Below are 27,498 nucleotides of genomic sequence, written 5' to 3'. Positions count from 1 at the left end.
GCTTCTGCAAAAATCGAGAAAGACACTGGAGGGTTCTTTTATCAAATAAAACATGTATTGAAAGTATAGGTGAAAGACACAGGAAGTATGAACTATAATGGTGGTATTTTCAGTTGCTAAAATCGGTCAGTTTTGTTCTTTACGAAGTGTAAAATAATCGTTGACTTGGCGGAATCAAATAAAAACAAATATGTGGTGCTCAGCTTCAAGCATTCAAAAACAAGGTTTGAAGAGAGTGAGGTTGTGACACTGATCTCAGGAATAATTGATCCTAAAAAGGCTAAAATACTAGAAAGGGATACAGTAGTTTGTCTGTGAATTATTGAGCGCCGACCGTTCTGACGTCGTCGATTTTTAAGATCATTCGAACGAGCTGTGTTGCTAGCGAGAGCTGCTGTTTCTTTCCAACGAGGGTCTCCACAACATTTTGGACCTTTAAAAATAGTTAGTATCGCCAAAACATCCATTTTCGATGATACCTTCATATCTCGATCTCCGGTATAAAGAGCATCAACACCAAGTCGGGGTTTCCAGTGGTCTTTTGGTCAGATCGGAGATCAGTCAAAGTCTCAACTGGATTCAAACCGGAGTTCTCAGCCAAGGCCATGGGTACGCTTTCAAGAGCTGAAGCGAATGCTCTAAAAATAATTATCGGGTGATGAGAACTTATCAGACTCACCGCATGCCCCACTGGTCGAGTCCAGAAGTATTGTCAGCTTCTTCAGCAACATCAAGAGCACAAGCAACTTCAGGAGCGCCACCACCGTAGACGATTCTTGAATCTCGGATGAGATTTCGGACGACGCAGATAGCGTCGTGGAGGGATCGCTCGGCCTCGGCAATGACCATTCTGTTGGAGCCTCGGATGAAAACTGTGACAGCCTTGCTGTTCTTGCACTGTTCGACAACCAACATTCGCTCTTTAGTGGTACCAAGGTCGATTTCTCGGACGATACCAGCTTCGCCGAGTTTTCTTTGGTGAGCTCCTTTAGGAAAATGCGCTTGGTTCAAGATTGATATCAACGATGAGTACCTGGAATCGGGGGACGATACGACCGCCAGTGGCGATAGCGATAAGCTCAATTTCGGGACCACCGACCCATCGGACAGCTGGTAAGTTATTCTGGAGGAGGAGATGGTTGGCTTCGTCGTCGAAACCCCACTGGCAAATGGCGAGGTTAGCTCCAGTATCCTTCACTTGTTTGATCATTTCCTCGAATTTTTCCCGCTCGTAAGTTTGTAATTGCTAAAATAATGCTATAGATAGTTTTAAGAAAAAGATCTTACTTTGTAGTCTTCTACACAGGTGACATCAAGCTTGTGGTTCGTCTTTGGCTTTGGAGGTTCGAATGGGCAAGTCAAAATTGCGAGTTTAGCGTTTTCAACTTGCTTGGGCATCTGAGGGTGACTAAAGTCCTTGTCGATGACAACGCCCTTGATCAACTGAGTATCATCGAGCTTTCCTCCGACCTTGAAATATATTGGTAGTTTGAAAAGAACAAGTAAGTAAAGATGTACCTTGGTGAGCATTTTGATGAGTTCAAAATTAACATCTTTCTTTTCGAAATCAGCGACGGCAAGAACGGACTCAACAGCGATGTCGGCGAACTGATCATGGCATCGGTTGACAATTTTAGAGCCAAGAGTAGTTCTGGCTGTTCGCTTGAGCATATCCTAAAACAATCTAAACGACTGTTTGCAAATGTTGTCTTTTACCTTGTCAGAGATAGGAAAATCCTCGGCAATTCTGTCGAGAGTTTTGAGGGCAACTTGACAGGCCTTATCATAACCATCAGCAATTCGGATAGGGTGAATTCCTCTGTCCAAGAGTGGCTCGGCTTGTTCCAAAAGAGCACCAGCGAGGACGACGACGCCAGTGGTGCCATCACCAATCTCATCATCTTGAGATTTGGACAGTTCGACGAGGAGCTAAAATGTTAAAAAAATGGAAGGTTATTAATTCCTCTACCTTGGCAACGTTATGCTGGACATCCATCTTGTCAAGAATGGTGGCACCGTCGTTAGTGGTCGTGACTTCACCGTCTGGAGAGACCATGATTTTATCCATACCGTTGGGTCCGAGAGAAGTTCTCAGAGTAGAGCTGACAGCCTTGGCGGCAAGAATGTGAGCTTTGATAGCTTCGACTCCGGTGACTCGATTTTGTTGCTCCTAATTGTCAATGAAAAGCTGGTGCTACAAGTAAGAGGTTTACCTGGTCACGCATGACAAGAAACGGTCTGCCATACTCGTCAACTGCGATTCCGACGTTTCCAGGAAGCTGTGGCATTCCACCGGCGCCCATGGGCATCTGCATACCTGGCTGCATCATTTTCTAAAAATTCAACTATCAGAATCTGATCTCATCGGTCATCGAAAATAAAGGGATGTCTATCTGTTCTAGAGACTATGTACAAAATTAGTTAGCAGAGAAGTTTTTCAGCGACAAAGTTGATTTCATCTCGCTCGATGTGAGTTAAATCTGGCTGCCAGCGGTCAAAAATAAGAACAGTTCTAGAGAAGATCCCCTTCTTTGGCATGCCCGGTTTCGGCCTAAATCTGACCAAGTGTGCGTAGCTGTCATCGAGGTCGAAAGCGGTTTTCCAAGTCATGGAATGTCCACCGGCGAGAATTTCGACATTGTCGATGATCTCTTCGTCGATCTCGATTGGAATGTGCACCCTGGACTTTGCAGTCGTACAGCCAAAATGAATAGCAATTAGCTCTTCATCTTCTTCACCGATTTTCGACAGGTCAACAGTCAACTTCGAAAACGAAGCGTTGAAAAGAATATTTGACGGGACGAATTCTGCCAAATGACTGACCAAAGATCCATCGAAATTTTCTGCGCACTGTCCTTGGTCAATAATCTTCGCAATTTTCCAAGACCCGGCCGATTTTTCAACTTCATTCCATACCAAAGTGCTCTCCATCTCTTTATACTTCATGTAGTAGAAATCCTGATGCGTAATGTCCAATTTATTGACTGGACGAGACTTGATTCCAGGAATGTCAAGGATCGTTCCATATTGAAGAAATCCCCACATGCCGTTAGGATTTGCCTCCCAGAGCCGGGACTTTTTCGCCGCTTTGAAATTGAACCAGTGAAAGAACAAGAGAGCGAGTCGGATTTCGTATTGAAGAGGGCGGCGACCACAGCGAGCGCAATCCTTGCTTCCGCACATAGAACTGTATCTCACTCTATAGCGCCAATTGCTCACAAATTTGATGATTTTGAAAAGCCAGTAAAGCAGGTCAATCATTCTATATGGAGAAATTGTATTAGGTTTGTCTGGATAGTTTATCATGGATTTTACAAAAATAAATTTCACATTTAAAAAAGTTAAAAATCATAGATTGTGATTGCCGAAGGCAGAAGTATTGAAGAAGTTGTCATATTCGGTGCGTGCTTCGTCCCCAAAAGCGAAAAATGAGCAGCCAGGCTCGGCCTCGCTGGAGATTTCAGTGGCGAGTAATTGGCCCTCGAAAATGAGGATGACGATTTGTGAGCCTTCCGAGAGTTGGAGAGACTTTTGGGCTCGGGTTGGCAGACTCAGGGGAGACAATTTTCCGGCGGTGCTTCTTATTAGTTTTGCTGGGAAGGGATAATTCTTTGAAGTAAAATAAATAACACTTACCCTTTTTAAGAGTCCCCGTGACTCTGTAGTAACAGTTCGTTGCGAGTTCTTCTGATTTCTCTCCAGCGAAAAGCGCAAAAACCATCTCGTCTTTAACTTCGGCAGCAGAAGGATATGGATACGCAACTTGAGGGAAAATCGTTCTCTCCAGCGAGAGTCGAGGCGAAGAGTCAAAAGTATCATTAAACTCGTCGAAAACCTCTTTGAGCGCGATTTCGACGTCCGTTCCGGGCGCCCAGTTCGGCTCCCCTGCATGGTCCACTGGGCCGAAGTCATGAATCTGAAATGAAAATTCTAGCGAAACAAAAGCACGATTGCGACTCACATCTGCCCAGTTGTTTAAAAACTTCGAACGACCGAAGTCAGAGACGATTTCTTCGATGCTCTCGAAGTCGATCGGGAGTGGATAAGTGGTCACTTTTTGAGTTGTTTCGATTACTGGCTGAGTGGGGCAATGAAGATAGAGACGCATTGAGCGACAATCGCGAGTTCGAAGCTGCCCGCAAATCGTGACCAACTCGACGTTGCTAAAACAGGTTAAAGTCGCCTACTTGGGAGGTAAAGATACCTAGAGTCGCGGATATAGACAGAACCTGAAGCAAAAGTAATAATTTTCATGTCTTGGCAGTTGTCAATCGTAACTTCTTTACACAGACAATTGAGAAAGATGATACAGGACTTGCAGTTTTCTATCGTCATCGGTAGATCTTTTACATCGCTAAAAAAAGATATAAAATCGTCTAATTCTTAACTTACTTTCTGCAAACTGAATTTTCGATATTTTCGACATCTCTAACGTAGAACTTCGACTTGTCTTCCTTTTTTCTTTTGTCCCAAGAATACTCTTTCGGGGCTTCCTCAACCTGCTCTTCCTCGACCGGTTGGCCTTTTCTCGAAAACCAGCAACCCATATTTTAGCCGATCGGAACACTAGCTACCTCTCATCTGAATAATTTCAAATGTTATTGTTTTGTTTTTAAATAGTTAAAATTAAGCTAAAGAGTGTTGTCTCGTGGCGGCAGTCGAGCAAACGTCAGATAGCCAGTGTGGCCGTATTGGGAGCGTTTGGCAAGAGCCGACTTCACGACAAAATTGCATTCAGTAAGTTTTAAATCTTCTTTCGCTTCTTCTTGTCCTGCTTCTTCTTTCAAATTCTGAGTCTTCGGTCTTGATCCCTTTTCCAATCGCTTCAAAACGAGTTATTTCTGATTCTTTTTTTTCCTTATTACTTTTACATATTTTCCAATCTTTTCACAATCTTTGGGCATAATTCCCGCCTCTTCCAGCTCACTGTAGTCCACTCCAAAGTCCGGCATTGGGAAATGACTGGATTTCACAGTAGTCTGGCTATTGATACACTCGATTGTCTTGATATTCGTAAATCCACCCTCCCTAAGTTTTTCACAAGTCTCCTAAAATCATCACAATTCAGAGCTTCTCCGGAAGGGTGAAAAGTACCTGGACTTGTTCAATACAGGGCGAGAAGTTGCAAAACTCGCCGCCTTCCAGCTTCAAAGCGCGTTTTACATGCTCGATGGCTTTGTAAGGAGCCGGAATGTCCAAAAACACAGCGTCTGCTTTGTGATCCACTTCTGTAGGCCACCCCTGTTCGCACACATCACGGTGGTAGACGGTGATGTTCTTGCTTAAATTCATCGTTTAGAGAAAGCTCGTTTGTCTAGCGTACCTGAGCCCATGATGTTCAAACTCCACTCTAGCCTTCTTCGATCTTTCTTCATGAAATTCTACTGTATGAAGATGTCCATTCGGATAAATACCCCTGGCAATAGCATGAGAAAGGGAGCCACTACCAGTTCCCGATTCGCAAACAACCTTTCCATTGCTCAGCCCAAGTTCGAAGATAATGCGAGAGATGTCAGGAGTATATAAAATTTGAGTCCTGTGGGGAAGTGACAACGTCCAAATTTCAGGATTCGGGAAAAGAAGGTAAACGTACCCACGAGCACAGTCGTAGCGGCAACCGAATTTTTTACCGATTATTTCGTTGTGTTTCACTGCACTAGAATTATCCATAGAAATAATCCTCTGATGATCTTAACTTACCCGAATTTCGTCTGTTTTACATCCCCGCTTTTGGCAATTATCGGAAATAAATCATCGTTGCTAATGTAGACAATTACTGTATCATTCTCTTCTATCGTCTCTTTGTGCTCGAAAAACCCCATTTTCACAAATTCCTTCCTCCTTCAAAAATTCCGTGCCTGACCGATTCTTTTCTCGAATTCTTCCTTTTCCCTAGCGACGGGCGCTCATTGGCGCGGATCCCAGAAGAAGTGAGTCAGGCGAAAGAGAAAAATCCTCCGGTTTTTCTTTCTAAAATACCGTGTTCAAAGAGAAAAAAGGCTCAAAAGAAACAGAAATCCATCTTTTCAAAAATTAAGCCCCAAGGCGAGAGAGAAGAATAAGAGTCAAGAAAATTTTTCGCCTCGAAATTTCCCGAACCTTCCAGTAAAAACACTAGACAGTAAAAATCTCTCTAGCAACCCGGCATTAAAAATAAATAGAAAGAATAGAGGACATCCGAAAATTTCTAAAAATGCTAAAAATTTTCTAGATCCACATCCCTTTTCTCTGTTTTCTTCACTTTTTCGCCATTTCTGAAAAGAATCGTCTTTAGAATGTCACAGATCGCAGTTCTCAAGCCAAATACTGAACGTGAGCAAGGCTCAAAGGTAAATCTGAATTCCGATTTTAAATTGTACTTAAATAATAGGTCCAACTTGGAAATGTCCAGGCCACAAAGCATGTCGCTGACATTATCCGAACCTGTCTCGGTCCTCGATCAATGTACAAGATGTTGATGGATCCTCAGGTAATCGAACAGTCCAATATCGATTCTAGCTGTTGATTTAGGGTGGTATCGTTGTCACCAACGACGGAAACGCCATCCTCCGAGAGATCATGGTCAAGCATCCAGCTGCCAAGTCGATGATCGAAATCTCGCGAACTCAGGACGAAGAATGCGGCGATGGCACCACTTCCGTCATCATCCTCGCCGGTGAAATCATGTCCGCCGCGCAGGAGTTCCTTGAGGATCAAATGCACCCAACCAAAATCATCAACGCCTACCGATTAGCTCTCGAAGACATTGACGAATTCATGAACAATGATTTCGGCAAGACCATTGATCCAAACAATGACGAAGACATGGCCAAGTTGGTCAACTCAGCTCTTGGAACGAAATTCATCAGGTACTCATCCTTACTTTTATTTCAAAAAGTAACGCTTGTCAAAGCCGATGGATGGATTTGGCTACCAAGATGGCCATCAAAGCTGTCCGAACCGTTCATATCAAAGAAAATGGCCGAACTGAAATTGATATCAAACGATTTGCGAAAGTCGAGAAGATTCCTGGTGGCCATATTGAAGATAGCGAGGTACTGTATTCGCATCTTGAACAGTTACAGTAGCCAAAATTTAAGGTGCTCAACGGAGTTATGTTGAACAAAGACATCACTCACCCAAAGATGAAGCGACGAATCGAGAACCCACGAATTCTTCTCTTGGATTGCTCCCTTGAATATCAAAAGGTAACAACTTCCAAAGCCCTTTTCCCATCTAACCCACTTTCCAGGGAGAGAGTCAAACAGACATGGAGTTGTCGAACGAAGCCGACTTCACCCGAATTCTCCAGCTCGAAGAAAACTATATCAAAGAAATCTGTGACAACATCATCGCTCTCAAGCCAACCCTTGTTTTCACCGAGAAGGGCATCTCCGATTTGGCACAGCACTTCTTGGCCAAGGCTGGAATCACTGGTAAGTCTTTACTTTTCATAGCTCTCTACTCTTACTTCTTTTTCAGCTATCCGACGAGTCCGAAAAACAGACAACCTTCGAATCGCACGATGCTGCGGCGCGACAATCAAATCGCGAACCGACGAGATCAGCGAGGACGACATTGGAACCGAAGCCGGTCTCTTCGAAATAAAAGTTCGGCGAAGAATACTTCACCTACGTTACTGAATGCAAGAAGAACACTGCCTGTACAATCATCTTGAGAGGCGCTTCCAAGGACGTTCTCATGGAAGTTGAGCGAAACCTTCAGGACGCCATGCAGGTTTGTTTCTTAGTATAAATTTCAATATTTGATGGTGTTTTCTAGGTCGCAAGAAACGTGCTTCTTGAATGCAAAATCGTCCCCGGAGGCGGCGCTTGCGAACTCGCTGTCGGCAGCTTCTTGAATCAAAATGCAAAGAAGTACCACGGCGAAGAACAGTTCCCCTACAGAGCTCTCGCCCGAGCCCTGGAAGTGATTCCCCGAACACTCGTCCAGAACTGTGGTGGCAACACGATCAGAACACTGACAGAGCTGCGAGCATTGCACGCCAAGGGAAACAACAATCACGGCGTGAACGGCGAAACTGGAAAGATTTGCGATATGGAGAAGCTTGATATTTGGGAGCCTTTGACTGTCAAATTGCAAGGTTAGATTTCCATCGACCAAGACAGAGAATGAACTAAACGTTCATTTTAGTGTACAAAACCGCGATCGAAACAGCAACTCTTCTGCTGAGAATCGACGACATCGTCCAAGGAACGAAACGCGCGGACGGTAGCGAAGGAATTGGCGCAGTTTCGCAAAACTAAAGCTCCTATCCAACTTCCGTTTTATCGTCATCACACGCCGCCTAGATTTTTTCACCTTTTATTTACCCTATTACTGTATTCAAGGACCAAGCCTGAGAATAGAAAATAATAATAAAAATGCACGCCACAGAGTTTTGGCGTTTAGGAATTCTTTTATCGCTACCTCTTGTCTCTCGTTGGATTCCTGTCATTCCGCGCCGTATCAACAACCATGTATTTTTACTTTTCAAAAAACTTAACCTGATCACATGTACGGCCAGATGCCTTCAATACACAGTTTTTACTCCTGTTAGTTCAAAATAGAAAATTTTAAATATATATTTTATGTTCCGTATCTGCGAGTCTCTTTCGTTCAATCATTTATCAAGCAATAGTTCTTAGCATTGGAAGATGTCCGATTACGATGAAATGAAGCCTGTACTAAGAGAGGATGGCACTGTCGATGAACCTTTTCGCGCAAAACAGTGGCCATTTAATGTTCCTATTGCGAGCTACCCTTTTGTCAACGATCCAACCGAGCCGTGCGATTATTTCACCGTTTTTGAGCAGCATATGATCTTACCCCTGTTTAATCAGCTTCAAAGAATGAAGGAGTCACATGAAGGTAAACTAGAAAAATTTGGAAATCTGTATTCTGTTTATTTTATTTCATTTTATTCACAGCTTTGAGCAAGTTTGAAATTTTAACTGATTCTATTTGACTGGAGTGTGGCGGGCTTCTAATTCAGTTCTATACATTTGCCGCATCGCTATAATATCCGATAGTGGTATCTGTTTGGATCCGTCATCTATTGAATTCAACGGCTTGAAGTTTGAAAGCCAAGAAGGAAATTCAGCGATCCATTCGTCTCGTATCGTTAGCTTTAGATCCACGTCCTCGATTTCGTCTGGACTTTGATAGAGAGGTTTGTTGAGCGAAAAGTCTGCGAAAAGCTTTTCCTTTGCTTCATTTGTCAAAATCGACTCCCAGCGTTTATAGACACCGAAAAGGTCTGTACAGTTCCCCGGATATTGCGGGATTTCTGCGTCTTTCGGGGCGTCAGACTCCTTTGCTTCTTATCATCATTATTCTCGATTTTTTCGCCAGTATTCTCCAGCTCAGGAGAATCGCCTATTGCATCATTGGAGGTCGAAGTGGTAGCTGCTGCTATATTAGCAGAACCACCTTCTGCGACGAGTGATGCTTCTGTACTGCTTGCAATTACAGTTGAATTACTCGGCTTGTCGTCTGAAGGTATTGATATTTGAGTCGAATTCGTAGGAGCAAGAGTCGCATTATGATATGCTATCAATTTGGCAAACGATTCTGATAGATTCACCGGTTGATTAATAATGTTGTTCAAAGAGATGTCTAAAATCATCTTTAGTCAAATTAATTCACAAAAAGTTACCATTTCCATCGTCATCTTCGACGTTTATTTCCTGAATCAGAGTTCCGTCATTTTCAGCATCCATCGGCTCGACTTTCACTTGTTCAGAATTAATAGTAGTAAGCTCCATTATTTGAGCCTCAGTAAGCTGATTTCGCGGCTCGTTTCCGATGGCGAGAATGGTTTGATTCCTCAACACATGTCGCACTTTCACACTTCTAGTGAAATTATATTAGAATGTTCAAAATGAAAATAATTACTGAAGATGCTCTTCGATAGTTATTTCGGTGACTGGTTCTCCTCGTTGTTTTCGCTCGACAAGTCCGTAAATGAACACAAACATTTCTTCCGTAGTCCAGAAATCTCGGGGAAGGTCATGTTTTGAGAGCTTTGTCATGATATCCGCACAGATTGCTACAACCTCTTGTGTTAGGTTTAGCTTCGCGGAAGCTTTCTTCTGAACTGCAGTTTGATGCATTTGTTGGGAGATAAGATCATTCTGTTCTTCGGTCAGAGGGTATTTCAATTTATGTTTGTCGCACATCGCTTTTACTGCTCGGCGATCTGTTTTTGTGCTATTCACGTAGGTTCTTAGTTTCTTAAATTCGAGTTAGTTTCTTTTTAGTCATTAAATAATCACCTTTCCGTAACATGGGCATCCCTCTAAACGACATCGTAAAAGACCAGTTCTATACAAACGAGTATCGCCAGGATAAGTACCGCATAAAATGAGCTCTTCTAGTTCCATCACTCGTGGCTCTACCAGATCGTACACTTTCTCAGGAACGTTCCATGGTACCCAGTCATCTCCATTCCAGGGATTGTCAACCCGGTCTTTGACAATGCCCTTCCAATCCCCGGTCCAATCTTCGTTCATCCTCTGTCTTTTATACATTTTCAAAATCGTGATAAAAATTGATGCTTCTGAGCGGACACAGATAAACGGACAGTTTTTGTTTTCAATTCAAAACAGGTCGCCCTGTGCGCAGAAAACTGCCCTGAGTGCCTATTCGCCCGCGAGACTTTCTGTCTCGTCCAATCAACACAGGTTTAACCCTGTGTAACCTGTCCCTGTTCTCAGGTTTCGGTGAAAACTCAGAATGACTCTTGCGCCGTGATAAAAATCGATTTTCAATGAAAAATCAGGATGCATAGTTTAGGGTTGAAAAACGGGAATGAGAATTAACCTGTTAATCTGGCATTAATATTATTAAAACAGGGTGAAACAAACAGGGTCTCAAATTTGAAGCGCCTTTTAGAAATCATGAAATCATTTCAGAACTTTTTAATTAGTCAATAAATTTGACCTTTAGCTTTTGAAAAATCGCAGACAATCAAAACTGAAGCAGATGTCAAGGCTGAAATCAAAAACGAACCATCTATCAAAACAGAAATCAAGGAGGAGCCATTCCTCGAAAATGAAATTAAGAGTGAATACGTCGAGCAGAAGACCGACGTTGCCCAGTCTGACGTCTGCCAGTCTCGCTCAGATAACCAAATGCCGGCTATAAAGGAGTATTACGATCCAGTTATCAAGACGAAATATATCACTCTCAACGACGGAACCCCTGTTCTAGGCGAAAACTACACGGAGCCATGCAAAGAGTATCAAAAGCTTCCTCACTGGTTGTCACGGGTTTCTCGTTTTTACTATCATCTCCTCTTTTTTAGCCAAATTGGAGAGTTAAATCGCAAAACCCTGAAAAGCCGAAGGTTACACGCATTCAAATCGCAGCTGGTGAGCATCTCGCCAAAGAAGATAAACCCTCTCCCTTCGATCCAGTACCGTACTGGAGCAACTTGCCTAGCTTTCAGAAGTGATACTGCCAAAGCACAAGAGTTCAATTATTTATTAACAACTCAGTTTCAAATTTAATTTTTACCATTTATCTTTACTTAGTTTCTCTTATTTTTCACTTTCTTTTGCATCAAAACAGCGTTCAGAGCTCCAGGACTCTTGAGTAAACTGCCCATATTAAAAGTAATTCATTTATCTACATCTCAGTTATATTTTTGCACAAAAAAACGAAAGGCAAATAAAAAGTTTAAAATTTCAAAAACTTGCGTGTTTCATTGCATGTACTCGAGCATGAGCATAGAACAAATGTGTAGCTTATCAAGTCTAAATGCAGAATACGTACTTGAAATTCAAATGTTGAATTGTTATGGATGATTAGCAGACGACAGAGAAAAGGAGGATGAAGGTAGAGGCAACCCCCAATTTTGGTCTGAAGGTGGTCTAGGAAAAATGCAGCTAATCAAGCCTTTCTAAAGATTCTGTGGAGGCCAGCTTTTTCTAGATAAAATACCGGTCCAAATTGAAAAACATTTTTTCCTCGCAACGGCGTGAACTCAGTCTATTTTTTAAATTTTCACCTGCAGCTTGTTTTCAAAAACTTGAAAACACAAAAGCAAATCGGCGATCGCCAAGTTGAACTACAGCGGTCCTACTCCACTGATAATCCACTGATTTACATTTCTAAGTAAAATAGGAGACTGCCTTAATCGTCGTTAAAACGTTGCATCGGCTGCCTTAATCGTCGTCGCTAAAACGTTGCATTGGGCTGCCTTAATCGTCGTCTTGGGAGAATCTGGAAAGTCTAGAAACACTCTGAAAGCGCTGGTTGGCGCGCGCCTACCTATCTTGAAATTGAAAAAGGCAAGATGAGTCAGACGACGATTAAGGCAGCCCATGCAACGTTTTAGCGACGACTAAAGCAGTCCGATGCAACGTTTTAACGACGATTAAGGCAACCGATGCAACGTTTTAGCGACGATTAAGGCAGTCACCTATTTTAATCCCTATTGAGATTTTCGCTGTAGCCAACGACAAAATCTAGAGCAGCGAGCGCGATTGGTGGATCCCAAATCGCGCGCTTTTGAACGACGCAGCCTTGGCGCTTGTCCCTCACTTGCTCTCTTGAAAATCAGAGAGAATAGCCAAATTTAAAATTTTTAAAAAATGTCTTTCGCGAAATCCAAACGAACAACCTACTTCGACGACGTGACCAAAAATAAAGAGAATCTTCCTGGGCCCGAGCGATACAATCCTCAAAATGACCATGTGAGTTTTAATTAAAAAGGAAAAATTGCTAACAATCATAAATTTCACTAATCTAATTCAGTCAATCTGGGGCTATTACGGTCAAAATGGCCAGGTTTGTTGAAAAACCCAAATCACTCAAAAATTGGTGTATCTTTGGTGATCAAATAAACTTGCTTGATTGTCCTTGCATCGATAACTAAAAAATTATTTAAAAAATCTGCATTTCTTAGTAAGAAATTCTTACTAACCATTCGAACCGTTTTCCCGAACGACATTTAATCATCTTTTAGAGAGTCAAAGGCGGCTTCCAGTACCGCGACCAGAGCATGATGGACATAAGCAGCATCAGCGGAGCCTACCAAACTGACAAGTCGATTCTTGGTCCTCCTCAATCGACCCCGTCAAAAGAGCCCTTCAAAATCGCAAAACGAGGGACCAGAAAGTCAACAGTTTCAAAATCGCTCGAAATGAGCATGTCCCAGGAAATGGCCAAATACAAGGTCAGTATTTCGAAAAAAGTTATCTTCAATCTTGAGCGGTTTTCAGGAGCTCGAGTCGGACCATTTTCAACTGAAACAACGCTATCAGAAGATCTCTGATTTGAAAGACGAGCTCGAGGAAGACTACACGCGAGTAAAGGAAGAAGCGCAAAAGGTTCCGCGCCTCCAGAAGCAGCTTGAAGCCTTACAGGACTCGCTAGAAATCAGCAAGACAAAGGTAAGCTGCCTTTTTTACTTATTCTCACAGAAGATATCAGGGCGAAGAAGTCAAAATCCTTGAAGATCAGCTGCGCCAGCTGAAGGAGAAAGAAGACGAGACTTTCAAACAGATCACAGAAAAGGAGTCTCAATTGGTCACGCTCAGAGGTCAAATCGTCGCGCTAGAAGGAAGAATTACAGAATCAGAGGTAAGAATAACAATCGGTGTTTTCATCGTTGATTTCTTATTTACAAAAGAAAAGAAAATTCATTCATTCCGATTCATCTTAAAAACTTTTCAAGGTCCAATTGCAAGAACACAAGGTTTGTATATTTTAAACGCATGCTATTTTCTGATTCATCATTTTGTACCATTTATTTCAATCCCAGACGGCGCTAGCTACAGGACTTAACAAACTGTAGCTTGTGCCCCTGGAATTCAATCATTTTTATACTTTCAGAAATCCATTACCAATTCTATTTCAGACAACGCTGAAAAACAAAAGCGACGAATTACAAAAGGCGAACCTGGCTAACTTCAACCTGGAGCACAGAATCGCTGAGCTCGAGCCACTGAAAGAGAATGTCGCCTTGCTGAAAGAAGACAACGCCGTGTACGCAGCAGAGATCAACGGGCTCAAGCAAACGCTCGAAGAAGCGCACAAGACGTTGAAAATAAAAGAGTCCGAGAATACATCGCTCAAGCAGAATATCGGCTCCCAAGTGAGCGAAACTGACTCGCTTGTGAAGAAACTCGAGCAGATGCGTTTTGAGCGGGATGAGTGCAAGGCGCTTGAGAAGGATCTCAGAGAAGTCCAGGTACATTATATTTTGACCAGAGATATTCTAAAAGCTAACTTTCATTTATAGGGAACTACCGAAGCAAAAGTGCGAGAATTAATGGCTTCTGTCGCTGAAAAAGTTGACCAAATTAAAGTCCTGGAGGAAGAGATCAGAACTCATCAAACCGCGTTGACAAATGCTTCTGAAAAATCCGCAGCTTCTGAGGAATCGAAGGCGGCGCAGATCCATGAGTTGAGCAACGAACTCGCAGGGTTGAAAGAAAACTTGAGCGAGAAGTCAGCCGAGCTTGAAGAGAAACTCTCCGAAAATCAGAAAATCAGCGAGGCTCTCGAAAATTTGAAGGCAGCTCTTCTCCAGGAAGAAGAAAAGCTCAAAGAAGCCGAGGAAATCCATGAGAAGCAGCTGAAGGCGAATTCTGAAGCTCGAGATTTAGAAATAGCTGAATCAGAAGCGAAGATTTCTGAACTTCAAAGCGCTGCCCAAGCGAAGGACTTGCAGATTTCGCAATTTGAAGAGTCGATCAAGGTAATTCTCTATTTAGCACTTTTGTGCTTTTTGAAATTTACTTAACACTGATAATTTAGGCAACTGCGGCTGAAAATGTCCAGTTACTTGAGAAGATCGAACAATCAGACTCTGCAATGAAAGCCTTCGAGGAGAAGCTCAACTCGGCCGAATCTGCGCAATCTGATCTTTCTTCTGAAATCGCTCGCTTGAAAGCTGAACTTGAAGAAGCCAAGGCAAAGAATGTCTGTTCTTCTGAAGAGTTCACGGCGATGAAGGAAGAAGTCTCGACTCTTAGGGCGGCATCGAAGGATCATGAAGCGAAATTCGTGAAAATCGTCAACGAGAAACGAGAAATTGCAAAAGAAGCTGAAATTCTTCGAGAGCATGGGTAAGCCGTTCGCTATTTTCTCAATTTATTAACTTTATTTTCTAGCGCCAAATACAAGATAAAGCGAGACAATCTTCGAGCCATATACGACGAGCAGCTGCAGAAGACAGAGCAACTAGAGCTTTTCAAGAAGGATCACGAAGGCACTCTGACGGCGCTCCAGCAAAAGCTGAAGGCGGCCGAAACTGAGAAACAAAACTTCCGAGCTCAGTTGACCGCTGCCGAGCGGAAATTGGCCGACGCTACAGATCGGTAAGTAAGAATACTCGACGAGTCGGTTTTCACATGTTTTCAGCACTACGGAAATCGAAGATCTCCACGTTAAATTGGCGGAATCAGATGCCATGTGCGAAAAGTGGAAGGCGGAGTACGAAGAGCTCGAGAACTTCTACGCGCCGATCAGAGCTGACCTCGCTAAATTCGCTGAAGAAAGCAGACACTGGGGGTAAGTCAAATCAACAGTTAAAATGTAGTAACATGAACAATTCAGCTCTGAAAACGAAAAGAAGTCGAAGGAGTTGGCAGCCCTGAACTCGAAATTGGCGGACCAGATGAGTCACGCGAATCACAAGCAAAAGATCAAGTACATGGTAAGTCAATGAATTCAAGAGCGCCTTGTTCACATTTCTTTCAGAACAAGATCAAAGACGAGAACGAGCTGCTCAAGACCAAACTCTCCTTCGCCGAATGTCAGATGAAGAAGCTCAAGAAAGAAAACGACGCTCTTCGTGATGACCTCAACGTCGTCCGGAACGTACGACGCTTCGACCCCAAAAAAGCTTTCCAAGGAAAGCAATAAATATTTAAATAATTCATCTTGTATATTTATTTTCATTCACAACACATTTTATTGTATATATTCCTGTACTCACATGACCGTTTTTCACTGTGCACACAAGTTCAACACACACATTCCGCGGAATAAAACTGCCTTTTTGTTACACAACCATATTCTTTCTTGTTTTATTGCAGAGCAGGAATTGTCAAGTAAGAGGTAAATGAGGATGTTCGGATTGGATATTTCTGTCCAAAAGGCAGTAACATCTTAGAATCGTGTGATTCCTAAGGGTATCATCGTCAATGATCTATCGAAAACCAACCCATTTTCGATTTAAGAATGGGTTCAAAAATATGCTGGAAGCGATATTATTGCCAAGGAGCAAAAATAAACGAAGTAGAGGACAGAACGCACGAGTTCAAGAACCATTGGTTCATTACACAGAAACAGATAAAGCGCGGAGGATTTAGGCTCCATCCCATCACCACCGTCATTTGCGGCTTTCTCAATCAAGGTCTAGGAAAGGGATGAGAGGCTTGATAGACCCATTCGAGACGGATTCGAGCTGGTTAAATTTTTATTCCCTTGAAAAGGCGGGACAATTTATTTGGGCATCCGCGACTCAGGTCAAGTCCGTGGTCTAAGTCTAACTCCAAATCAAATGGATCACCTGTCAGTTTCTGTATTTGACGCCCTTGAAAGATTCAACCCAGTAGTTCGCCCTGGACTTGTTTCTGTCGGATTTCTGCCAATAATTTGTCGGGAAGAAGCGGTCTCGGCAAAAGCGTCCATCACTTCAAAGCGAAAAGATTTTCATAAGATGAAAAACGATACAAAAGAGGATGATTTCAACCCTCATGAAATTAATGGAGAATCTTCAAATTGCTGGTGCGGTAAAGAAGCAGTTGTTCTGCAGAATAACGGTCAGGAAATTCCTAACTGGATCGTCGAAATTGAAGTGGCCCCGCACGAAGGATTTGAAACAGATATACAGGACAGTATGACGGACGTTCCAAAGATGAAATATCATCTAAAATATGAAGACGAAGAAAGACAAGCGTTTTTAAGACACGACGCAGTTAATCGACGCATGTTTCCTTTTGATATTTCCAGGTAGAAAAGTTTCACGGCCCTATTTTTTATAGTCATCATTAGTAATGATTCATTACTGTAGGCACATAAATGATCAAGTGAGAAACCATTATGAAAAAATAAGAGATGACCTGAAGAAAGAACTACAAGAAGAGCTGGCTAAGAAAGGCTTACCAAATATGCTGGATCATTTAGCACCAGTGGAAATTGAAGGAACCATGAGAAAACAATTGGGAAGGCCGATTCTCTCCGACGTTCAGCGAATGCTCTCTTAGACTGCTCTTATTGATATTTGCTTCACTGCTACTAGCTTTCTCACTTCCCTAAAATCTTCACTCATACAAATTTTGTTACCTTTTTCAATTCAGAAAATGGGAAAAGAAAAAACAAATGATCGATACATCAAATTCGTAAAAAAATATCTAAAGACATCAGGCAGGCTAGAATCTCTCGAAGAACTGAATAAAAGTTTGAAAAAGAAGGAATTGAAAGGTTGACTTTTCTTGAATGAATATGTTTTACCCTTGAATTAAGTTGAAAGAAATCCAGTTTCGCTGAGTTTTAAAATTCTGAAACCTCCTGAACGAAAGAAAGTCGACATAGAACCGGCAAAAACAGACAAGAAGCGAAAGAATATAACGAAAGATAGTGTGAACGAAGAAAAAGTTGTAGAAGTTCCCGATGATTTTAAAAAACTCGCTAAACACTTTGGGTTGCCAGAAGAGCATCTCGATTTTTTCTACGAAAACAGGGACCATTTTCACTGGGAATGCAAAGATAAAACTTTCATCCACTGCAGTGAGACTGGCTGTAAATTTACGATCAAAGTATCGAATGGGTGCCTCGTAAACCATGTTAAATCTATTCACCATTACGTTGATATTCCATGCGGTAAACCTGACTGTTCATTCATTGCATTTTCTCAGAAGAATCTCAATCTGCATCAAGCTGCTTTCCATGGGCATGGAAAGAAGCCTGATGCACACGGTAGTAATAACTGTCCTTATCCAACTTGCAAGGCATCTTTCCGGTTTCATTCTGCCCTTGAAACTCATATCAATATTCATGAGAATAGAGCCTTTTCCTGCAGTTACTGTCTTTATCGAGGATCTACCAAATCAAACTTGGCTCATCATTTAAACACTCATTTTGATATTCGAAAATATATCTGCGATATTTGTTCCAAATCTTTTACGCTTGAGAAAAACCTAAAAGAGCATAAGTTGTGTCTCCATGACGATGATAATGATTTTGAATGCTCTAATTGTGGATTCAGTGCACCGAAAATGTATATGATCAAAAAGCATAGACTAACCTGTAAAGAGCGCCTTAAACATTCAAGAATACTTTGACTGCAATTTCATGCTACTAAACTGCACTTATAGTTATCTTCTCGGTCTGTTATTGATGTGTTTATAAAGTCATTAAGATGGTCAATCTTTCGGATATTCAAGAACTAAACAGAAAGGAGCTTCTGCGATGCCTTCGAAAATTCGATTCGCCGATTTCCTTGATTTGGGATCCCAACCTGACCGCACCATTCACTCTCTTCAGCGACGTGAAACTGCTCCAAGAATACGGCGTCGAAAAAATGGTCGCTCTTCCGGAAAGCGGCCGACTCGCGGGATTCCAGACGAAATATGCAGTATTCCTGTGCTCAGATACAGTCTCGATAATCGAGCGCGTTGCAAATGTGACTCCTGCCCAGTCCAATACAGAGTATCACTTGATAATTGTCCCCAAGATCTCTGTTATCAACAAAAAGTTACTCAGGGAAAAGACAGGATACAACAGTTTATGCTTTTTTTCAATCTGTTTTTTACGCAACTTGTAAATCCTTCTGGAAGGGATGCTATAACGATCAGACAGATAAGCCCGGAAAAATCGCTTCAGTAATTCCCTGCTTTATCGAGCTCTTCATGCTCAACACGAGTCTTATCACGCTCAACATTGTGAACTCTTATCGCAAACTGATCGACCGGGACCAGTGCTTGCCTTCGACCACTGCGCGGTCTCTCATGACTTTCCAGGTTCTTGAGCAATCCCAAATATGTTTTCCAAACTTGTTCAGGCTACTTTTGGCGTTTTTCCGAAAATACTCGCTTGTGGCAAAACATCCTGCGCAACTGTTGACCTTCTCTTGAGCTCGAGAAAGGAGCTCATTCCTCAAGAAGATAAAATCTCGTCCCCCCAGTTTGCCACGCTGCTTTTGATCGACCGAAGCACAGATATAGTGAGCCCATTGCTCACCCCGACTTCATACAATGCTCTGCTCGAACGCTTCCTCGAGGCGAAATGGAATAAAGTTCCGGTCAAACAAGCGGAAAAGCCGGATAAAACCGTGCACCTAACAAACGATCCGTTCTTCAATGAAATACGCAATGTCCATGTGAAGCACGCTGCACGCATCATTTCACAGAAACTAAGAACGTTGAAAAGCTCGTTCGACGAAAGCCACGGGAATATACTTCTCAAGTATATACTTTTAAGTTTCAAAAATCAAATAACAAAAAGTACTACATAAAAGAATCGGTTTGATATTCCATTTTGAGGGAAAGTGCAAAATCCATCCAAGAATACAAAGCCTTCGTAGCTAGAATGCCTCAATTGAATAAAGAACGCGAAACCTTAAATAATCACAGCGACCTGGCAACTGACATCTTGGACAAACTATCCACCCAACCCGTTGAGCTTGAGCACGCAGCGCTTGCAAATTCGCCAGAAGAAAGCATGGAACTCATCTGCTCTGGGGAAATTGAGGTGATCTTCTTTTAGCTTTTTCGATTCAACAAAATTCATAGGTTCCTTTCGAAGAAGCGTTGAAAATTCTCGTTCTTCTTTGTTGGAGAAATAACGGACTGAGTCAAAAGTTTCTGGACGCTTATCGCGGCGATTTATTGAACATTTACGGGCACGATAGACTTTTGTGTTTTATGAAGGCCGCCCAGGAACTGGTGCCAAATCCATGTCAAGATTCGTTCCGGTACTGGAGCGCGGATTAACGAGTTATCAGAACAAGTTTTTGGCACCTCGATTATTAGTGTGGAATTTTGTACGCTCAGAGCGAAAAGAACGCACGCCTCGGGCGCGACATTTTCATCAAAGGACTCAAACTCAACGAGACAAATAACGACCTTTTCAACCCTTCGAATCAAAGCTTCGTTTTTGGCAACAAATGGACCCCGCTAGTTTCAAGACTCGTCCTCGAATCAAGCGCAGGAAGCTGGCGAAGAATCGACGAGCTCCTGAAGTCGACGAAGATCCCATTCAGGTCAGGGATCTAAATTTTTGCCGAAAATCAATTGCGATTGCGACGCAAAATATTACGGAAATTGCGATGCGATTGCGATGTTTTTCGCAAATTGCGAATTTTTCGCGAATTGCGATTTTGTCGCGATTTCCGAAATTTGAGTGAAGAAAATCACTTTTGAAAGGATTTAAGACTATTTTTTGAAGAAAAAAAGGCTCTGAGTTAAACAGAACTCAGGTCAGAACATCGTGGGAGTAATTTGACAAGACGAAAATTCGCAAAAAAATCGCATTTTGCGAAATCTTGACGAAAACTGAGCTGCGATTGCGATGCGATTGCGATTCGGTCAGAGAAGTTTTTGCGATTGCGAATTTTCTGCGAAATTTCGCATCGCAATCGCAAAATATTCGCAAATTGCGATTTTCGCGAAAAAATTTAGATCCCTGATTCAGGTGCTTTCCCAATCGTAAATTTTTCATAGAAAAGGACGAAAATAATCGATACGTCTTAGCCCCTTGGCGCACCGCCATTTTTTCAGTTGACGTTGATCCCAATCCTTCTGATCCGTTTTTTGTCTTCTAATATCGATATTTTGACACATGGCCCCTATTTACAAAATTGCCGATCACAATTCACACATGCTGTTTTTGTACCTGAAAATTTCGCATATCAGTTACAGTCGAGTAATTTTTCGCGCGAATCGAAGCATTTCGAATTTCGCGCTCAATTGGCTTCGAATAATTTTATAATTTGAAAGCTTCTTTTTATTAATCGTCGATCAAAGAGGCATTTTTTGGAAACGAATCAATTTTATTTACAGAAATATTTCCACTGAACTTGTAAAACTCAAATTGTAAATTTGAAGGGATGAATAATTTATAAAACAGCTAGAATTTCGAGTTTCGTTCCAACAGCGTCTGTGTGGTATTTCATATCGTGAATTTTTCGTCGAAGGGTGGAGGAGAACTTTTTCTTGCAGCTTGTGCATTTCTTTGGCGATCCTTGGTTGGAGTCTTCTGATGAAGTGCTCAGATCGAGAGTCGAGTGGATCAATTGATGAGCCTCGAGTGCGCTTCTGTGATAGAAGCTTTTGTCGCAAGACTTGCAAAAGTACTTCTCAGAAGTGTCGATTTCCGGAATCTCCACGATGCGCATGTTGCCAAAGGAACTCATTCGGGTCTCGATGAATCGCTTTTTTCGCATTTTTTCGTTGCTCTTTTCTTCGTTGTTGATCTCTAGTCTATCAGGCGCAGAGTTCAGCCTAGTTCGTCGAGCTCTTGTCTGGGTAACCATGGTGTCTTTTTTCAAAGTTTCTGTTTTTGAGTATGCGTGTCTCTTGCCCCTTTCCTCGCGCTGGTTTTATATTTTTTGTCGACAGCGCCCGCGTGGTGGCGCTCGATGATCCAGCTGGTGCGAGCGCGCGCTCCACGAAGGGCACAGCGTGAGCTAATTGGCGATCTGATACTAATTACTGGGTCACTACTAGCTACAAAAAGGTCATGCTTTGGCTTTACACCTCTGGTACGGGCTCCTACTGCGAATGTTCTATTTCTTCTTTCGGAGTCGATTTTACCCTTTTGTATCTGTAAGCCCATCATTTAGACAGGTTTTTATCCAAATATTGTGACTCTTATACGGATTCTTGCCAGAAGAATCCACCATTCGCGTCGTTTCCGTTTTTTAAATTTTTTCTTGCTGAATCCTGACATTTTTTATGAGTTCATAAGTTGAACCGCTTTGTCTAAAAATTAACAGTAACAAGAAAATCAGCACAATAGCACTCTGTGATTTCAAAAATTGCCTGATTAAATATAGCTAATCTCTCAAGAGGTCCAAATAAAGCTTCTAGTTCCGCCACTTCATAAATCCAAACGGAAATTCGCCCCGAATACTCAGGATGCAGGTGACCCATTCTTATGATTTTTTGAAAAACTACAACGAATAAGCCGACTACTTCTTCCTATCCAGTTTACAGTTTCTGTGGGATTATTCGAGCTGGGATTTTCCTAATCTGATATCTACAAATTGCGGCTTTTATTCGCTCCGGGAAGCATAAAATTGAAATTTGCCAAGTTGAAACACTTCCAGCGTTGCTACCGACCGGAAATCGGAAAAAGTCGCAAGAAATTTCACGACTCAAGTTCAAAAGAGAGAACCGTCTCAAACGACTCAACTGTTGATATTTCCAGGTCACCGTTTTGTCAAGCCCAATCGCGATCTGTTTATCTAGCCGTGGATTAGTGCTACTTCCAGGGGATATTTACGTTGAAAATGGTACCACTCAAATTTGATAAACACGAAAATCCCCGAACTTCATGGGTCAGTTAATTGGGCCAAAGAATAATTTCGGATTCGAAAGGCGTCACTTCCGGGCCTATAAAGGGTTGATGATTTATGACAGCTCGGTTTATTGATCCCATGCTCTACCATAAAAACGAACTCTTGACAGATCATTTAAATTTATTGGTTGTTTTTTGAAGTTCCCTTTGAATTTTTCTGGCTTGGACTTCTACAGTGCCTTAAGGGATCCCCCCCCCAATTTTCCCAACTTTGACCCCTATCTACTTTTTACTCGTCATCCGTGTGGGGCTGTATAGGGGCTCAAATTGAAGCCCGTTTTTTGACGAGCAAATGCATGCATGATAAGCCCCTAGTTATAAGATTCACTTATGCATTAGAAGCCGTCAAAGTGAGTTAGGTTGCCAAAAACGGCCATTTTCGGTCATTTTCAAGTTGTATCTACTTTTTATTGGGCTTATGGATTCCTAATATCTCTTCATGATTAGGAAGATTGAACCCTTGTCTACATTTGCATGCATGATCATCAAGTTTGGGAAAGTAGAAAAAAATTTTCTTATTATAAAACTTTCAGCCGTCATTTTAGCGATCTTTTGGAGTCTTTTTGCTCTCTATCGCCGCCAAGTGATGAATTTCTTTCTCGAAAACTGTTTATTTCTTGATGAGGGCGTTATATGCTTTCAAATAAGCCCCTATTTGCCTCGTTATGAAGACCTTCAAATTCTGAAAAAATCGAAAATTTTTGCTAAGTATAGATTATAATGCAACTTCAACACGCTCTCACGAGAAATTACGTGATATGAGGGCCTTGACATAAAGCTAAAAAATGACGCTCAGATCACGAGGAATCTAAATATGCACCGCTCGATACTTTTTGGGAAAATTTTTCGGATCGGGGGGGGATCCCTTAAATATACAACTCATTACGTCCCTGGTTGACATCTTGTGATTGAGGCTAATGACTTAAGCATCGATCGCCAATATCCATACTACATGTCTTTGCATAATCCCCCAAGTTCTGTTACCCGTGGTGCTTCTCATGATTTCAGCTTCGTCTTCCTCATTCTTTTGCCAAAAGAAATCAATAAAAGTGGCTCAATTGGCATGACAAAAGAGGGACAAAAGTTATACTTCAATGATACTCGAGGGGCAGATAGTTTTCTATAGCCACGTCCGAGCATGTTCGCTATTGAGTTACTGTAATTATTCGATCTTTTCAGGGAGGAGCAACAAGATGTCGAAGTTTCTGAGAATCAAAGGGCGACAGCGATTTTTGTGTTCATGATTGGTGGCATTACTGCTTCCGAAAGTAAGTTTGAACACTTAGTTTCGTAATGCGCATAAAATTCTAGTCGCTGCACTCAGCCACCTCAGCAACCAGCTGGGACGCGAAATCATTGTGGGTTGCACCGAGACGATCACCGGAAAATCGTTTATCTCTCAGATTGTCAACTGAGATTACAATCTGAAATTCTGCATAACTCTGCTTTCACTTCATATTTTCTGTCAACTTCAGCGAAATTCTTCATTCTTCATTTCCACTACCGTTTTTTTAAATCAGGGCTTTCAGAATAAATACAGAATGCTCCGGCAAAGTAGAATCTGTCGACCCTTGATAAACCAATGCAGAAGATCCTCAGATAGCCTCGCATCAAGTGTTGTTCCGATAATTGCTCTTGGTGGCGTCGGAGTCGGAGTTTATTACGCTTCTAAAGCAATTTTGCACGACAAGTACTACGGGCAATCAGCCGCAGTCGAGGTGATGAAAGACATCGCATTTCTAAACGACGATTTGGACATCAAACTCGACTCTCCAAAAATAGCATTTTCCGACATCAATGAGCTGGTCGACTATTACAGGAACAATCGAGAGCCGCGCCGCTCTTTTGATCCGCCTTTTAGCAAATATCAAGGTACTATATTGCGGAAATAAGGCGAAAATTTGTATATTTAGAAAATGGTGTTGAATTTTGTCGCTCGCAGTTTTACGTGAAAGGACCCAACGACTGCTCTTCCGGTAGAAAAGTCGCCCAAATTTATGCGGAAACGAAAATGACTGAAGACGGGCCAGAGATTTACTACGCCCAAGCGGATATTTTTGACGTTGAGTCTGTCATTAAGGGTAGCCCTCGTCAAATTTCAAAACCTATTCTTATTGCCGATAATAGACCTGTTGAAAAGAATGATGAATAAAGGTCAATAATTTCTTTTTCTGAATTTGCATGATTTAGAATGGTCATAAAACTTGTTCGACGATCAATATCGGGTTTGCCCCAACTCCGAGTCGATGGTACTCGGTTGGTGCGAGAACCATATCCTCTTTATTCAAAATACACCCTTCTTGCGGGATCAGCTGCGCTTGGAGGACTTTTTGCTGCAGGAACTTATCTTTATCCACAATTCCCAAGACATCCTTACACAGATTTACTCAAGGTTGAACGCAGCAGTTTTCAGTTTCAAAACTTCTTTTAGGACGTTAGCTACAGAGGCCTTCTTGTAACAGGATCATTAACCCTCGCATTTCCCGTTCTTCTTGTTGTCTACAGAAGAAGATCGTATTGGATCTACCGAGGAGCTCCTCAATATGTTGCGACGCTCTTTGGTTTACTAGGAAACGGTCGGAATCAATTGTACTCTTCTTTGATTTCAGAATAATTTCGATTTCAAAATAGCATATTTCAAATACGTCGAATTATTTCCAAATGAAATTACTGGTGATTTACTGGCTCAAGGCATGTTTCAAAAGATAATTACGTTGTTTTTATTCTTCGTAATATTTTAAACACGAAAAAGCTTTTGGTACGACGTCAGCCGCAACAATGAGCGCTCTTTTGTCTCCTCTGGCGAAGGATGGTTGGTTTATGACCGCGATTTCGAGCAGTTTGCTGGTATTTTTCCAATCTATTCATCGAAAATAATACTTTCTTTAGGTCTTCACACTAACGTGGGCGCTATCAAAAGGCTATTATCATAATATTCTTTACGAAAGCAAAGCCGCTAAGTGGCAGAGAGAGCTAGAAATGAAGAATCTACAAGCGAAAAGTAATATTGAAGGATCTTCAAGTTCTCAATTAATTTAAAAATCCTGAAAAGAAGTTAGCGAAATCATCATTTATAGAATGGCAGATGAGAAATCGGTCAAGCCAGAAAAGTCCTTTGGTGATAAAAGTCTTCTTCACAAAATCGGTTTTATATGGATGGCGATTGCGTTAATATGCGTCCCTATTTGGTGGAATAGTACAAGTGTCGAACGAAAGCCAATTTCTTATGATAAAATTAACCAGCTATATGACCAAACTTCTGGAATTCCAGAGCGGGAAAGGTATCTTATCGACGAGTCTATTCTTTATAACGGGTTGAAATAGCCTGATGACGCTATCGGACAACTACGATATCCTCTTATCTCTTGTTCTGCCCGACGTTAACGCCGATTGGAATATCGAGACTCACATAAACATCCTCGAGGACTGGTGCGCCAAAATGAAGCCATTCGCAAATTTCTCTGTGACGACGCAGGTCATTTACCATCCTGGAAAGCTGCATCCGACCAAGTATTTTTACCAGAGAACTGTTTGGTCCAAGGCTGTTCTGTCGACAGTTATCAACAACTTAGAAGGTCGACTTCAGAGCAACCAGAATCCAAATTCTAAACTTGTCCAGGCGGTTGTGTTTGTGACAAACCGGAGGATTGTTTTAGAGGTATTTAATCTCATCACTTCAGACCAATTTTAAATAATTCAAAAGGATAAGAAGAATTCCGCGATTTTACCCGACTGGGGTATTTTCCAGTTTCTCTCGCTCGATGAACAGAATATTGAAGGAAAAGTCCTGGACACCGAGCAAATGCTAGAAAACGTCGTTTCAGAACTAGAGATCATTTTCGGCGATGTGACGGAAGAATCAAAAGGCTTGATGATCGAAAAGTTTATCAAGTCGTCTGGAAAGGCACTGAACAGTCTTTCAAAACTCGTCTCGCAGGTGAAGGTATGTTTTTTATTTGTTTTCTTGACTTTGCATATTTAATCTCCAATCCAGAACATGGTGATCAACACGAGAGTGTCAGAAAACATCGAAGAAGCCGCCACTTGTGGGCTTCAAGCGCTCGAATCAGAAAGAGAACTCGATGAACGTCTTTCACTTGCCCGAAAGTCCTTTCGAATGTCTGAAGGCGCGTTTTTCGACCCTTCCCTTCTCGAACTTCTTTATTTCCCCGAAGATCAAAAATTCGCCATTTACATTCCTTTCTTTCTGCCTCTCGCTCTACCAATCCTTTCTCGCTTCAAACGAGCCGTAGCTAGGGTCGGACTTCCTTCCTTATTTTTTTGCTTACTAAGGGTCCTTTCCTTAGTAAGGTAAGGATTTTTTCCTTACTCTTTTTCAGATTTCGGCGGAAAATAATCCTTACCATAGTTCCTTTCTTAGTTTTCAGAGATCCTTAGTAAGGATCTTCAATCCTTAGCGATTTTTCCTTAATTCCTTTCCTTACTAAGGATTTTAAAAAGGATTTTTTCGACGGCCTACGCATTTTGAGAACGCTTTTATCAAAAAAAAACCTTTACAAAAGCCGTAGTAAGGAAGGGAATTAAGGACGAGTTGTGAAGGAATTCGATAAAAATGTCTCTTGCCAACTTACTGACAGCAAAAATACCAATTAAACTTAAATTATTGCTATTTTTATCAATAAGAACATTTTTTCGAATCGCACTTAATCGGATCCTTACTAAGGTTAATAAGGCCTTAGTAAGGAAGGCCCTAGGTCCGGTTTCAATTTAATGTGCCAGATTTGCTTTTCGTTTTGCGGGAAAACTATAGGTACTAGCCTAGTACTATCATACGGTATGATTCATACCTTTTAAGAATCCTCATTAAAAGATCTTTTGTTTTATCGAGGCCGATTTTTAGATTTCAAGTTCATTTCCGAGTTTTATCGGTTTTTGTGTTTTCTAGTGCATTTTTAAGTTCATACAAGTCCGAAGCTTACGGTTCACTACTCACGACGATGTTTTTTTGGTACCTTTTTT

The 27,498-nt window shown here is 41.8% G+C and overlaps 12 protein-coding genes and 1 pseudogene across 19 annotated transcripts; 9 read left to right on the top strand and 4 right to left on the bottom strand.

Moving 5' to 3' along the window:
- Window positions 1-33: 33 nt before the first annotated feature.
- LOC145706111 (T-complex protein 1 subunit epsilon-like) lies at window positions 34-2,367 on the bottom strand (annotated as a pseudogene). The gene is made up of 9 exons (XR_014134654.1): window positions 2,214-2,367; window positions 1,970-2,170; window positions 1,717-1,929; window positions 1,519-1,674; window positions 1,288-1,470; window positions 1,034-1,246; window positions 680-986; window positions 480-638; window positions 34-433 (listed from the first exon to the last, which is right to left on the bottom strand). The product of XR_014134654.1 is annotated as a T-complex protein 1 subunit epsilon-like (transcript).
- A 966-nt stretch (window positions 2,368-3,333) lies between these two features.
- Window positions 3,334-4,578, bottom strand: LOC145702170 (protein XRP2-like). The gene is made up of 5 exons (XM_081779380.1): window positions 4,393-4,578; window positions 4,205-4,354; window positions 3,962-4,163; window positions 3,637-3,916; window positions 3,334-3,593 (listed from the first exon to the last, which is right to left on the bottom strand). Exons 1-5 carry the CDS (start codon window positions 4,545-4,547, stop codon window positions 3,349-3,351), a joined length of 1,032 nt encoding a protein of 343 aa, XP_081635506.1. The 5' UTR covers window positions 4,548-4,578; the 3' UTR covers window positions 3,334-3,348.
- Window positions 4,579-4,611: 33 nt separating this feature from the next.
- Window positions 4,612-5,861, bottom strand: LOC145702171 (tRNA (adenine(58)-N(1))-methyltransferase catalytic subunit TRMT61A-like). Its single transcript, XM_081779381.1, has 5 exons — window positions 5,701-5,861; window positions 5,324-5,656; window positions 5,095-5,281; window positions 4,866-5,048; window positions 4,612-4,823 (listed from the first exon to the last, which is right to left on the bottom strand). Exons 1-5 carry the CDS (start codon window positions 5,820-5,822, stop codon window positions 4,632-4,634), a joined length of 1,017 nt encoding a protein of 338 aa, XP_081635507.1. The 5' UTR covers window positions 5,823-5,861; the 3' UTR covers window positions 4,612-4,631.
- Window positions 5,862-6,257: 396 nt separating this feature from the next.
- Window positions 6,258-8,580, top strand: LOC145704337 (T-complex protein 1 subunit gamma-like). Its single transcript, XM_081781789.1, is given in 10 exon segments — window positions 6,258-6,329; window positions 6,371-6,469; window positions 6,511-6,848; window positions 6,893-7,034; window positions 7,080-7,187; window positions 7,232-7,415; window positions 7,462-7,585; window positions 7,587-7,716; window positions 7,762-8,083; window positions 8,134-8,580. Coding segments are annotated over 10 exon segments (1,614 nt in total). The 5' UTR covers window positions 6,258-6,275; the 3' UTR covers window positions 8,247-8,580.
- Window positions 8,581-8,621: 41 nt separating this feature from the next.
- On the top strand, window positions 8,622-11,636 carry LOC145702518 (uncharacterized). Of its 2 annotated transcripts, XM_081779751.1 has the most exons (3): window positions 8,622-8,850; window positions 10,930-11,252; window positions 11,330-11,636. In XM_081779751.1, exons 1-3 carry the CDS (start codon window positions 8,637-8,639, stop codon window positions 11,435-11,437), a joined length of 645 nt encoding a protein of 214 aa, XP_081635877.1. In that variant the 5' UTR covers window positions 8,622-8,636; the 3' UTR covers window positions 11,438-11,636. The 2 variants fall into 2 exon arrangements, with proteins under 2 accessions (XP_081635877.1, XP_081635876.1); XM_081779750.1 differs by having other exon boundaries at window positions 10,930-11,636.
- On the bottom strand, window positions 8,872-10,670 carry LOC145702517 (uncharacterized). The gene is made up of 4 exons (XM_081779749.1): window positions 10,257-10,670; window positions 9,877-10,214; window positions 9,638-9,834; window positions 8,872-9,597 (listed from the first exon to the last, which is right to left on the bottom strand). Exons 1-4 carry the CDS (start codon window positions 10,509-10,511, stop codon window positions 9,200-9,202), a joined length of 1,188 nt encoding a protein of 395 aa, XP_081635875.1. The 5' UTR covers window positions 10,512-10,670; the 3' UTR covers window positions 8,872-9,199.
- Window positions 11,637-12,379: 743 nt separating the features above from the next.
- On the top strand, window positions 12,380-15,985 carry LOC145704336 (uncharacterized). 3 transcript variants are annotated; one of them, XM_081781786.1, is made up of 13 exons: window positions 12,380-12,680; window positions 12,742-12,774; window positions 12,953-13,162; window positions 13,209-13,379; window positions 13,420-13,569; window positions 13,664-13,684; window positions 13,847-14,179; window positions 14,231-14,689; window positions 14,749-15,059; window positions 15,105-15,311; window positions 15,355-15,504; window positions 15,550-15,649; window positions 15,694-15,985. In XM_081781786.1, exons 1-13 carry the CDS (start codon window positions 12,579-12,581, stop codon window positions 15,856-15,858), a joined length of 2,412 nt encoding a protein of 803 aa, XP_081637912.1. In that variant the 5' UTR covers window positions 12,380-12,578; the 3' UTR covers window positions 15,859-15,985. The 3 variants fall into 3 exon arrangements, with proteins under 3 accessions (XP_081637912.1, XP_081637914.1, XP_081637913.1); XM_081781788.1 differs by lacking the exon at window positions 12,742-12,774 and having other exon boundaries at window positions 12,382-12,680; XM_081781787.1 differs by lacking the exon at window positions 13,664-13,684 and having other exon boundaries at window positions 12,382-12,680.
- A 194-nt stretch (window positions 15,986-16,179) lies between these two features.
- On the top strand, window positions 16,180-17,257 carry LOC145704343 (uncharacterized). Of its 4 annotated transcripts, XM_081781795.1 has the most exons (3): window positions 16,408-16,950; window positions 17,012-17,027; window positions 17,067-17,257. In XM_081781795.1, exons 1-3 carry the CDS (start codon window positions 16,499-16,501, stop codon window positions 17,202-17,204), a joined length of 606 nt encoding a protein of 201 aa, XP_081637921.1. In that variant the 5' UTR covers window positions 16,408-16,498; the 3' UTR covers window positions 17,205-17,257. The 4 variants fall into 4 exon arrangements, 3 of the variants coding, with proteins under 3 accessions (XP_081637921.1, XP_081637922.1, XP_081637920.1); XR_014134447.1 differs by having other exon boundaries at window positions 16,180-16,950; window positions 16,993-17,257; XM_081781796.1 differs by lacking the exon at window positions 17,012-17,027 and having other exon boundaries at window positions 16,409-16,950.
- A 43-nt stretch (window positions 17,258-17,300) lies between these two features.
- Window positions 17,301-18,324, top strand: LOC145704340 (zinc finger protein 142-like). The gene is made up of 2 exons (XM_081781792.1): window positions 17,301-17,421; window positions 17,464-18,324. Exons 1-2 carry the CDS (start codon window positions 17,301-17,303, stop codon window positions 18,279-18,281), a joined length of 939 nt encoding a protein of 312 aa, XP_081637918.1. The 3' UTR covers window positions 18,282-18,324.
- Window positions 18,325-18,330: 6 nt separating this feature from the next.
- LOC145702036 (vacuolar protein sorting-associated protein 33A-like) lies at window positions 18,331-24,018 on the top strand. Its single transcript, XM_081779248.1, has 8 exons — window positions 18,331-18,724; window positions 18,777-18,959; window positions 19,001-19,418; window positions 19,469-19,689; window positions 19,731-19,883; window positions 19,971-20,200; window positions 23,698-23,786; window positions 23,830-24,018. Exons 1-8 carry the CDS (start codon window positions 18,359-18,361, stop codon window positions 23,931-23,933), a joined length of 1,764 nt encoding a protein of 587 aa, XP_081635374.1. The 5' UTR covers window positions 18,331-18,358; the 3' UTR covers window positions 23,934-24,018.
- Window positions 24,019-24,050: 32 nt separating this feature from the next.
- Window positions 24,051-24,671, top strand: LOC145704345 (uncharacterized). The gene is made up of 2 exons (XM_081781799.1): window positions 24,051-24,390; window positions 24,432-24,671. The coding sequence occupies exons 1-2, from the start codon at window positions 24,060-24,062 to the stop codon at window positions 24,668-24,670; spliced, it is 570 nt and encodes a 189-aa protein (XP_081637925.1). The 5' UTR covers window positions 24,051-24,059; the 3' UTR covers window position 24,671.
- A 38-nt stretch (window positions 24,672-24,709) lies between these two features.
- On the top strand, window positions 24,710-25,557 carry LOC145704346 (uncharacterized). Its single transcript, XM_081781800.1, has 5 exons — window positions 24,710-24,910; window positions 24,950-25,088; window positions 25,150-25,209; window positions 25,271-25,365; window positions 25,408-25,557. The coding sequence occupies exons 1-5, from the start codon at window positions 24,710-24,712 to the stop codon at window positions 25,555-25,557; spliced, it is 645 nt and encodes a 214-aa protein (XP_081637926.1).
- A 39-nt stretch (window positions 25,558-25,596) lies between these two features.
- On the top strand, window positions 25,597-27,437 carry LOC145704339 (GPI-anchor transamidase component PIGS-like). The gene is made up of 4 exons (XM_081781791.1): window positions 25,597-25,799; window positions 25,843-26,176; window positions 26,222-26,461; window positions 26,513-27,437. The coding sequence occupies exons 1-4, from the start codon at window positions 25,597-25,599 to the stop codon at window positions 26,831-26,833; spliced, it is 1,098 nt and encodes a 365-aa protein (XP_081637917.1). The 3' UTR covers window positions 26,834-27,437.
- Window positions 27,438-27,498: the final 61 nt, after the last annotated feature.

Source organism: Oikopleura dioica, chromosome PAR, assembly GCF_907165135.1.
Source record: "Oikopleura dioica chromosome PAR, OKI2018_I68_1.0, whole genome shotgun sequence".
NCBI lineage: Eukaryota > Metazoa > Chordata > Appendicularia > Copelata > Oikopleuridae > Oikopleura > Oikopleura dioica.
This window is presented reverse-complemented; position numbering and strand designations above follow the sequence as displayed.

Excerpts from the sequence above, each read along its gene's own strand:
- LOC145702036 (XM_081779248.1), top strand. The coding sequence starts at position 18,359 with ATGGTCAATCTTTCGGATATTCAAGAACTAAACAGAAAGGAGCTTCTG. Across the intron at positions 19,690-19,730 it reads TCTGCTCTGGGGAAATTGAG|GTTCCTTTCGAAGAAGCGTT; the intron begins GTGATCTTCTTT and ends CAAAATTCATAG. Across the intron at positions 23,787-23,829 it reads TGGCATTACTGCTTCCGAAA|TCGCTGCACTCAGCCACCTC; the intron begins GTAAGTTTGAAC and ends ATAAAATTCTAG.
- LOC145704339 (XM_081781791.1), top strand. The coding sequence starts at position 25,597 with ATGGCAGATGAGAAATCGGTCAAGCCAGAAAAGTCCTTTGGTGATAAA. Across the intron at positions 25,800-25,842 it reads GGAATTCCAGAGCGGGAAAG|CCTGATGACGCTATCGGACA; the intron begins GTATCTTATCGA and ends GGGTTGAAATAG. Across the intron at positions 26,462-26,512 it reads AACTCGTCTCGCAGGTGAAG|AACATGGTGATCAACACGAG; the intron begins GTATGTTTTTTA and ends TCTCCAATCCAG.
- LOC145702518 (XM_081779750.1), top strand. The coding sequence starts at position 8,637 with ATGTCCGATTACGATGAAATGAAGCCTGTACTAAGAGAGGATGGCACT. Across the intron at positions 8,851-10,929 it reads AATGAAGGAGTCACATGAAG|CTTTTGAAAAATCGCAGACA; the intron begins GTAAACTAGAAA and ends TTTGACCTTTAG.
- LOC145704343 (XM_081781794.1), top strand. The coding sequence starts at position 16,499 with ATGGATCACCTGTCAGTTTCTGTATTTGACGCCCTTGAAAGATTCAAC. Across the intron at positions 16,951-17,011 it reads TTTCCTTTTGATATTTCCAG|GCACATAAATGATCAAGTGA; the intron begins GTAGAAAAGTTT and ends TCATTACTGTAG.
- LOC145702171 (XM_081779381.1), bottom strand. The coding sequence starts at position 5,822 with ATGGGGTTTTTCGAGCACAAAGAGACGATAGAAGAGAATGATACAGTA. Across the intron at positions 5,657-5,700 it reads GTAAAACAGACGAAATTCGG|TGCAGTGAAACACAACGAAA; the intron begins GTAAGTTAAGAT and ends GGATAATTCTAG. Across the intron at positions 4,824-4,865 it reads AGATTGGAAAATATGTAAAA|CGATTGGAAAAGGGATCAAG; the intron begins GTAATAAGGAAA and ends CTCGTTTTGAAG.
- LOC145704340 (XM_081781792.1), top strand. The coding sequence starts at position 17,301 with ATGGGAAAAGAAAAAACAAATGATCGATACATCAAATTCGTAAAAAAA. Across the intron at positions 17,422-17,463 it reads GAAAAAGAAGGAATTGAAAG|TTGAAAGAAATCCAGTTTCG; the intron begins GTTGACTTTTCT and ends CCTTGAATTAAG.
- LOC145704336 (XM_081781786.1), top strand. The coding sequence starts at position 12,579 with ATGTCTTTCGCGAAATCCAAACGAACAACCTACTTCGACGACGTGACC. Across the intron at positions 12,681-12,741 it reads ACAATCCTCAAAATGACCAT|TCAATCTGGGGCTATTACGG; the intron begins GTGAGTTTTAAT and ends AATCTAATTCAG. Across the intron at positions 15,650-15,693 it reads AGCAAAAGATCAAGTACATG|AACAAGATCAAAGACGAGAA; the intron begins GTAAGTCAATGA and ends CATTTCTTTCAG.
- LOC145702517 (XM_081779749.1), bottom strand. The coding sequence starts at position 10,511 with ATGTATAAAAGACAGAGGATGAACGAAGATTGGACCGGGGATTGGAAG. Across the intron at positions 10,215-10,256 it reads GATGCCCATGTTACGGAAAG|AAACTAAGAACCTACGTGAA; the intron begins GTGATTATTTAA and ends CTCGAATTTAAG. Across the intron at positions 9,598-9,637 it reads CGAAGATGACGATGGAAATG|ACATCTCTTTGAACAACATT; the intron begins GTAACTTTTTGT and ends AGATGATTTTAG.
- LOC145702170 (XM_081779380.1), bottom strand. The coding sequence starts at position 4,547 with ATGGGTTGCTGGTTTTCGAGAAAAGGCCAACCGGTCGAGGAAGAGCAG. Across the intron at positions 4,355-4,392 it reads GAAAATTCAGTTTGCAGAAA|CGATGTAAAAGATCTACCGA; the intron begins GTAAGTTAAGAA and ends ATCTTTTTTTAG. Across the intron at positions 3,594-3,636 it reads CACGGGGACTCTTAAAAAGG|CAAAACTAATAAGAAGCACC; the intron begins GTAAGTGTTATT and ends ATCCCTTCCCAG.
- LOC145704345 (XM_081781799.1), top strand. The coding sequence starts at position 24,060 with ATGCTCCGGCAAAGTAGAATCTGTCGACCCTTGATAAACCAATGCAGA. Across the intron at positions 24,391-24,431 it reads GCCTTTTAGCAAATATCAAG|AAAATGGTGTTGAATTTTGT; the intron begins GTACTATATTGC and ends TTGTATATTTAG.
- LOC145704346 (XM_081781800.1), top strand. The coding sequence starts at position 24,710 with ATGGTCATAAAACTTGTTCGACGATCAATATCGGGTTTGCCCCAACTC. Across the intron at positions 25,089-25,149 it reads GACGCTCTTTGGTTTACTAG|CATATTTCAAATACGTCGAA; the intron begins GAAACGGTCGGA and ends ATTTCAAAATAG. Across the intron at positions 25,210-25,270 it reads TGGTGATTTACTGGCTCAAG|CTTTTGGTACGACGTCAGCC; the intron begins GCATGTTTCAAA and ends AACACGAAAAAG.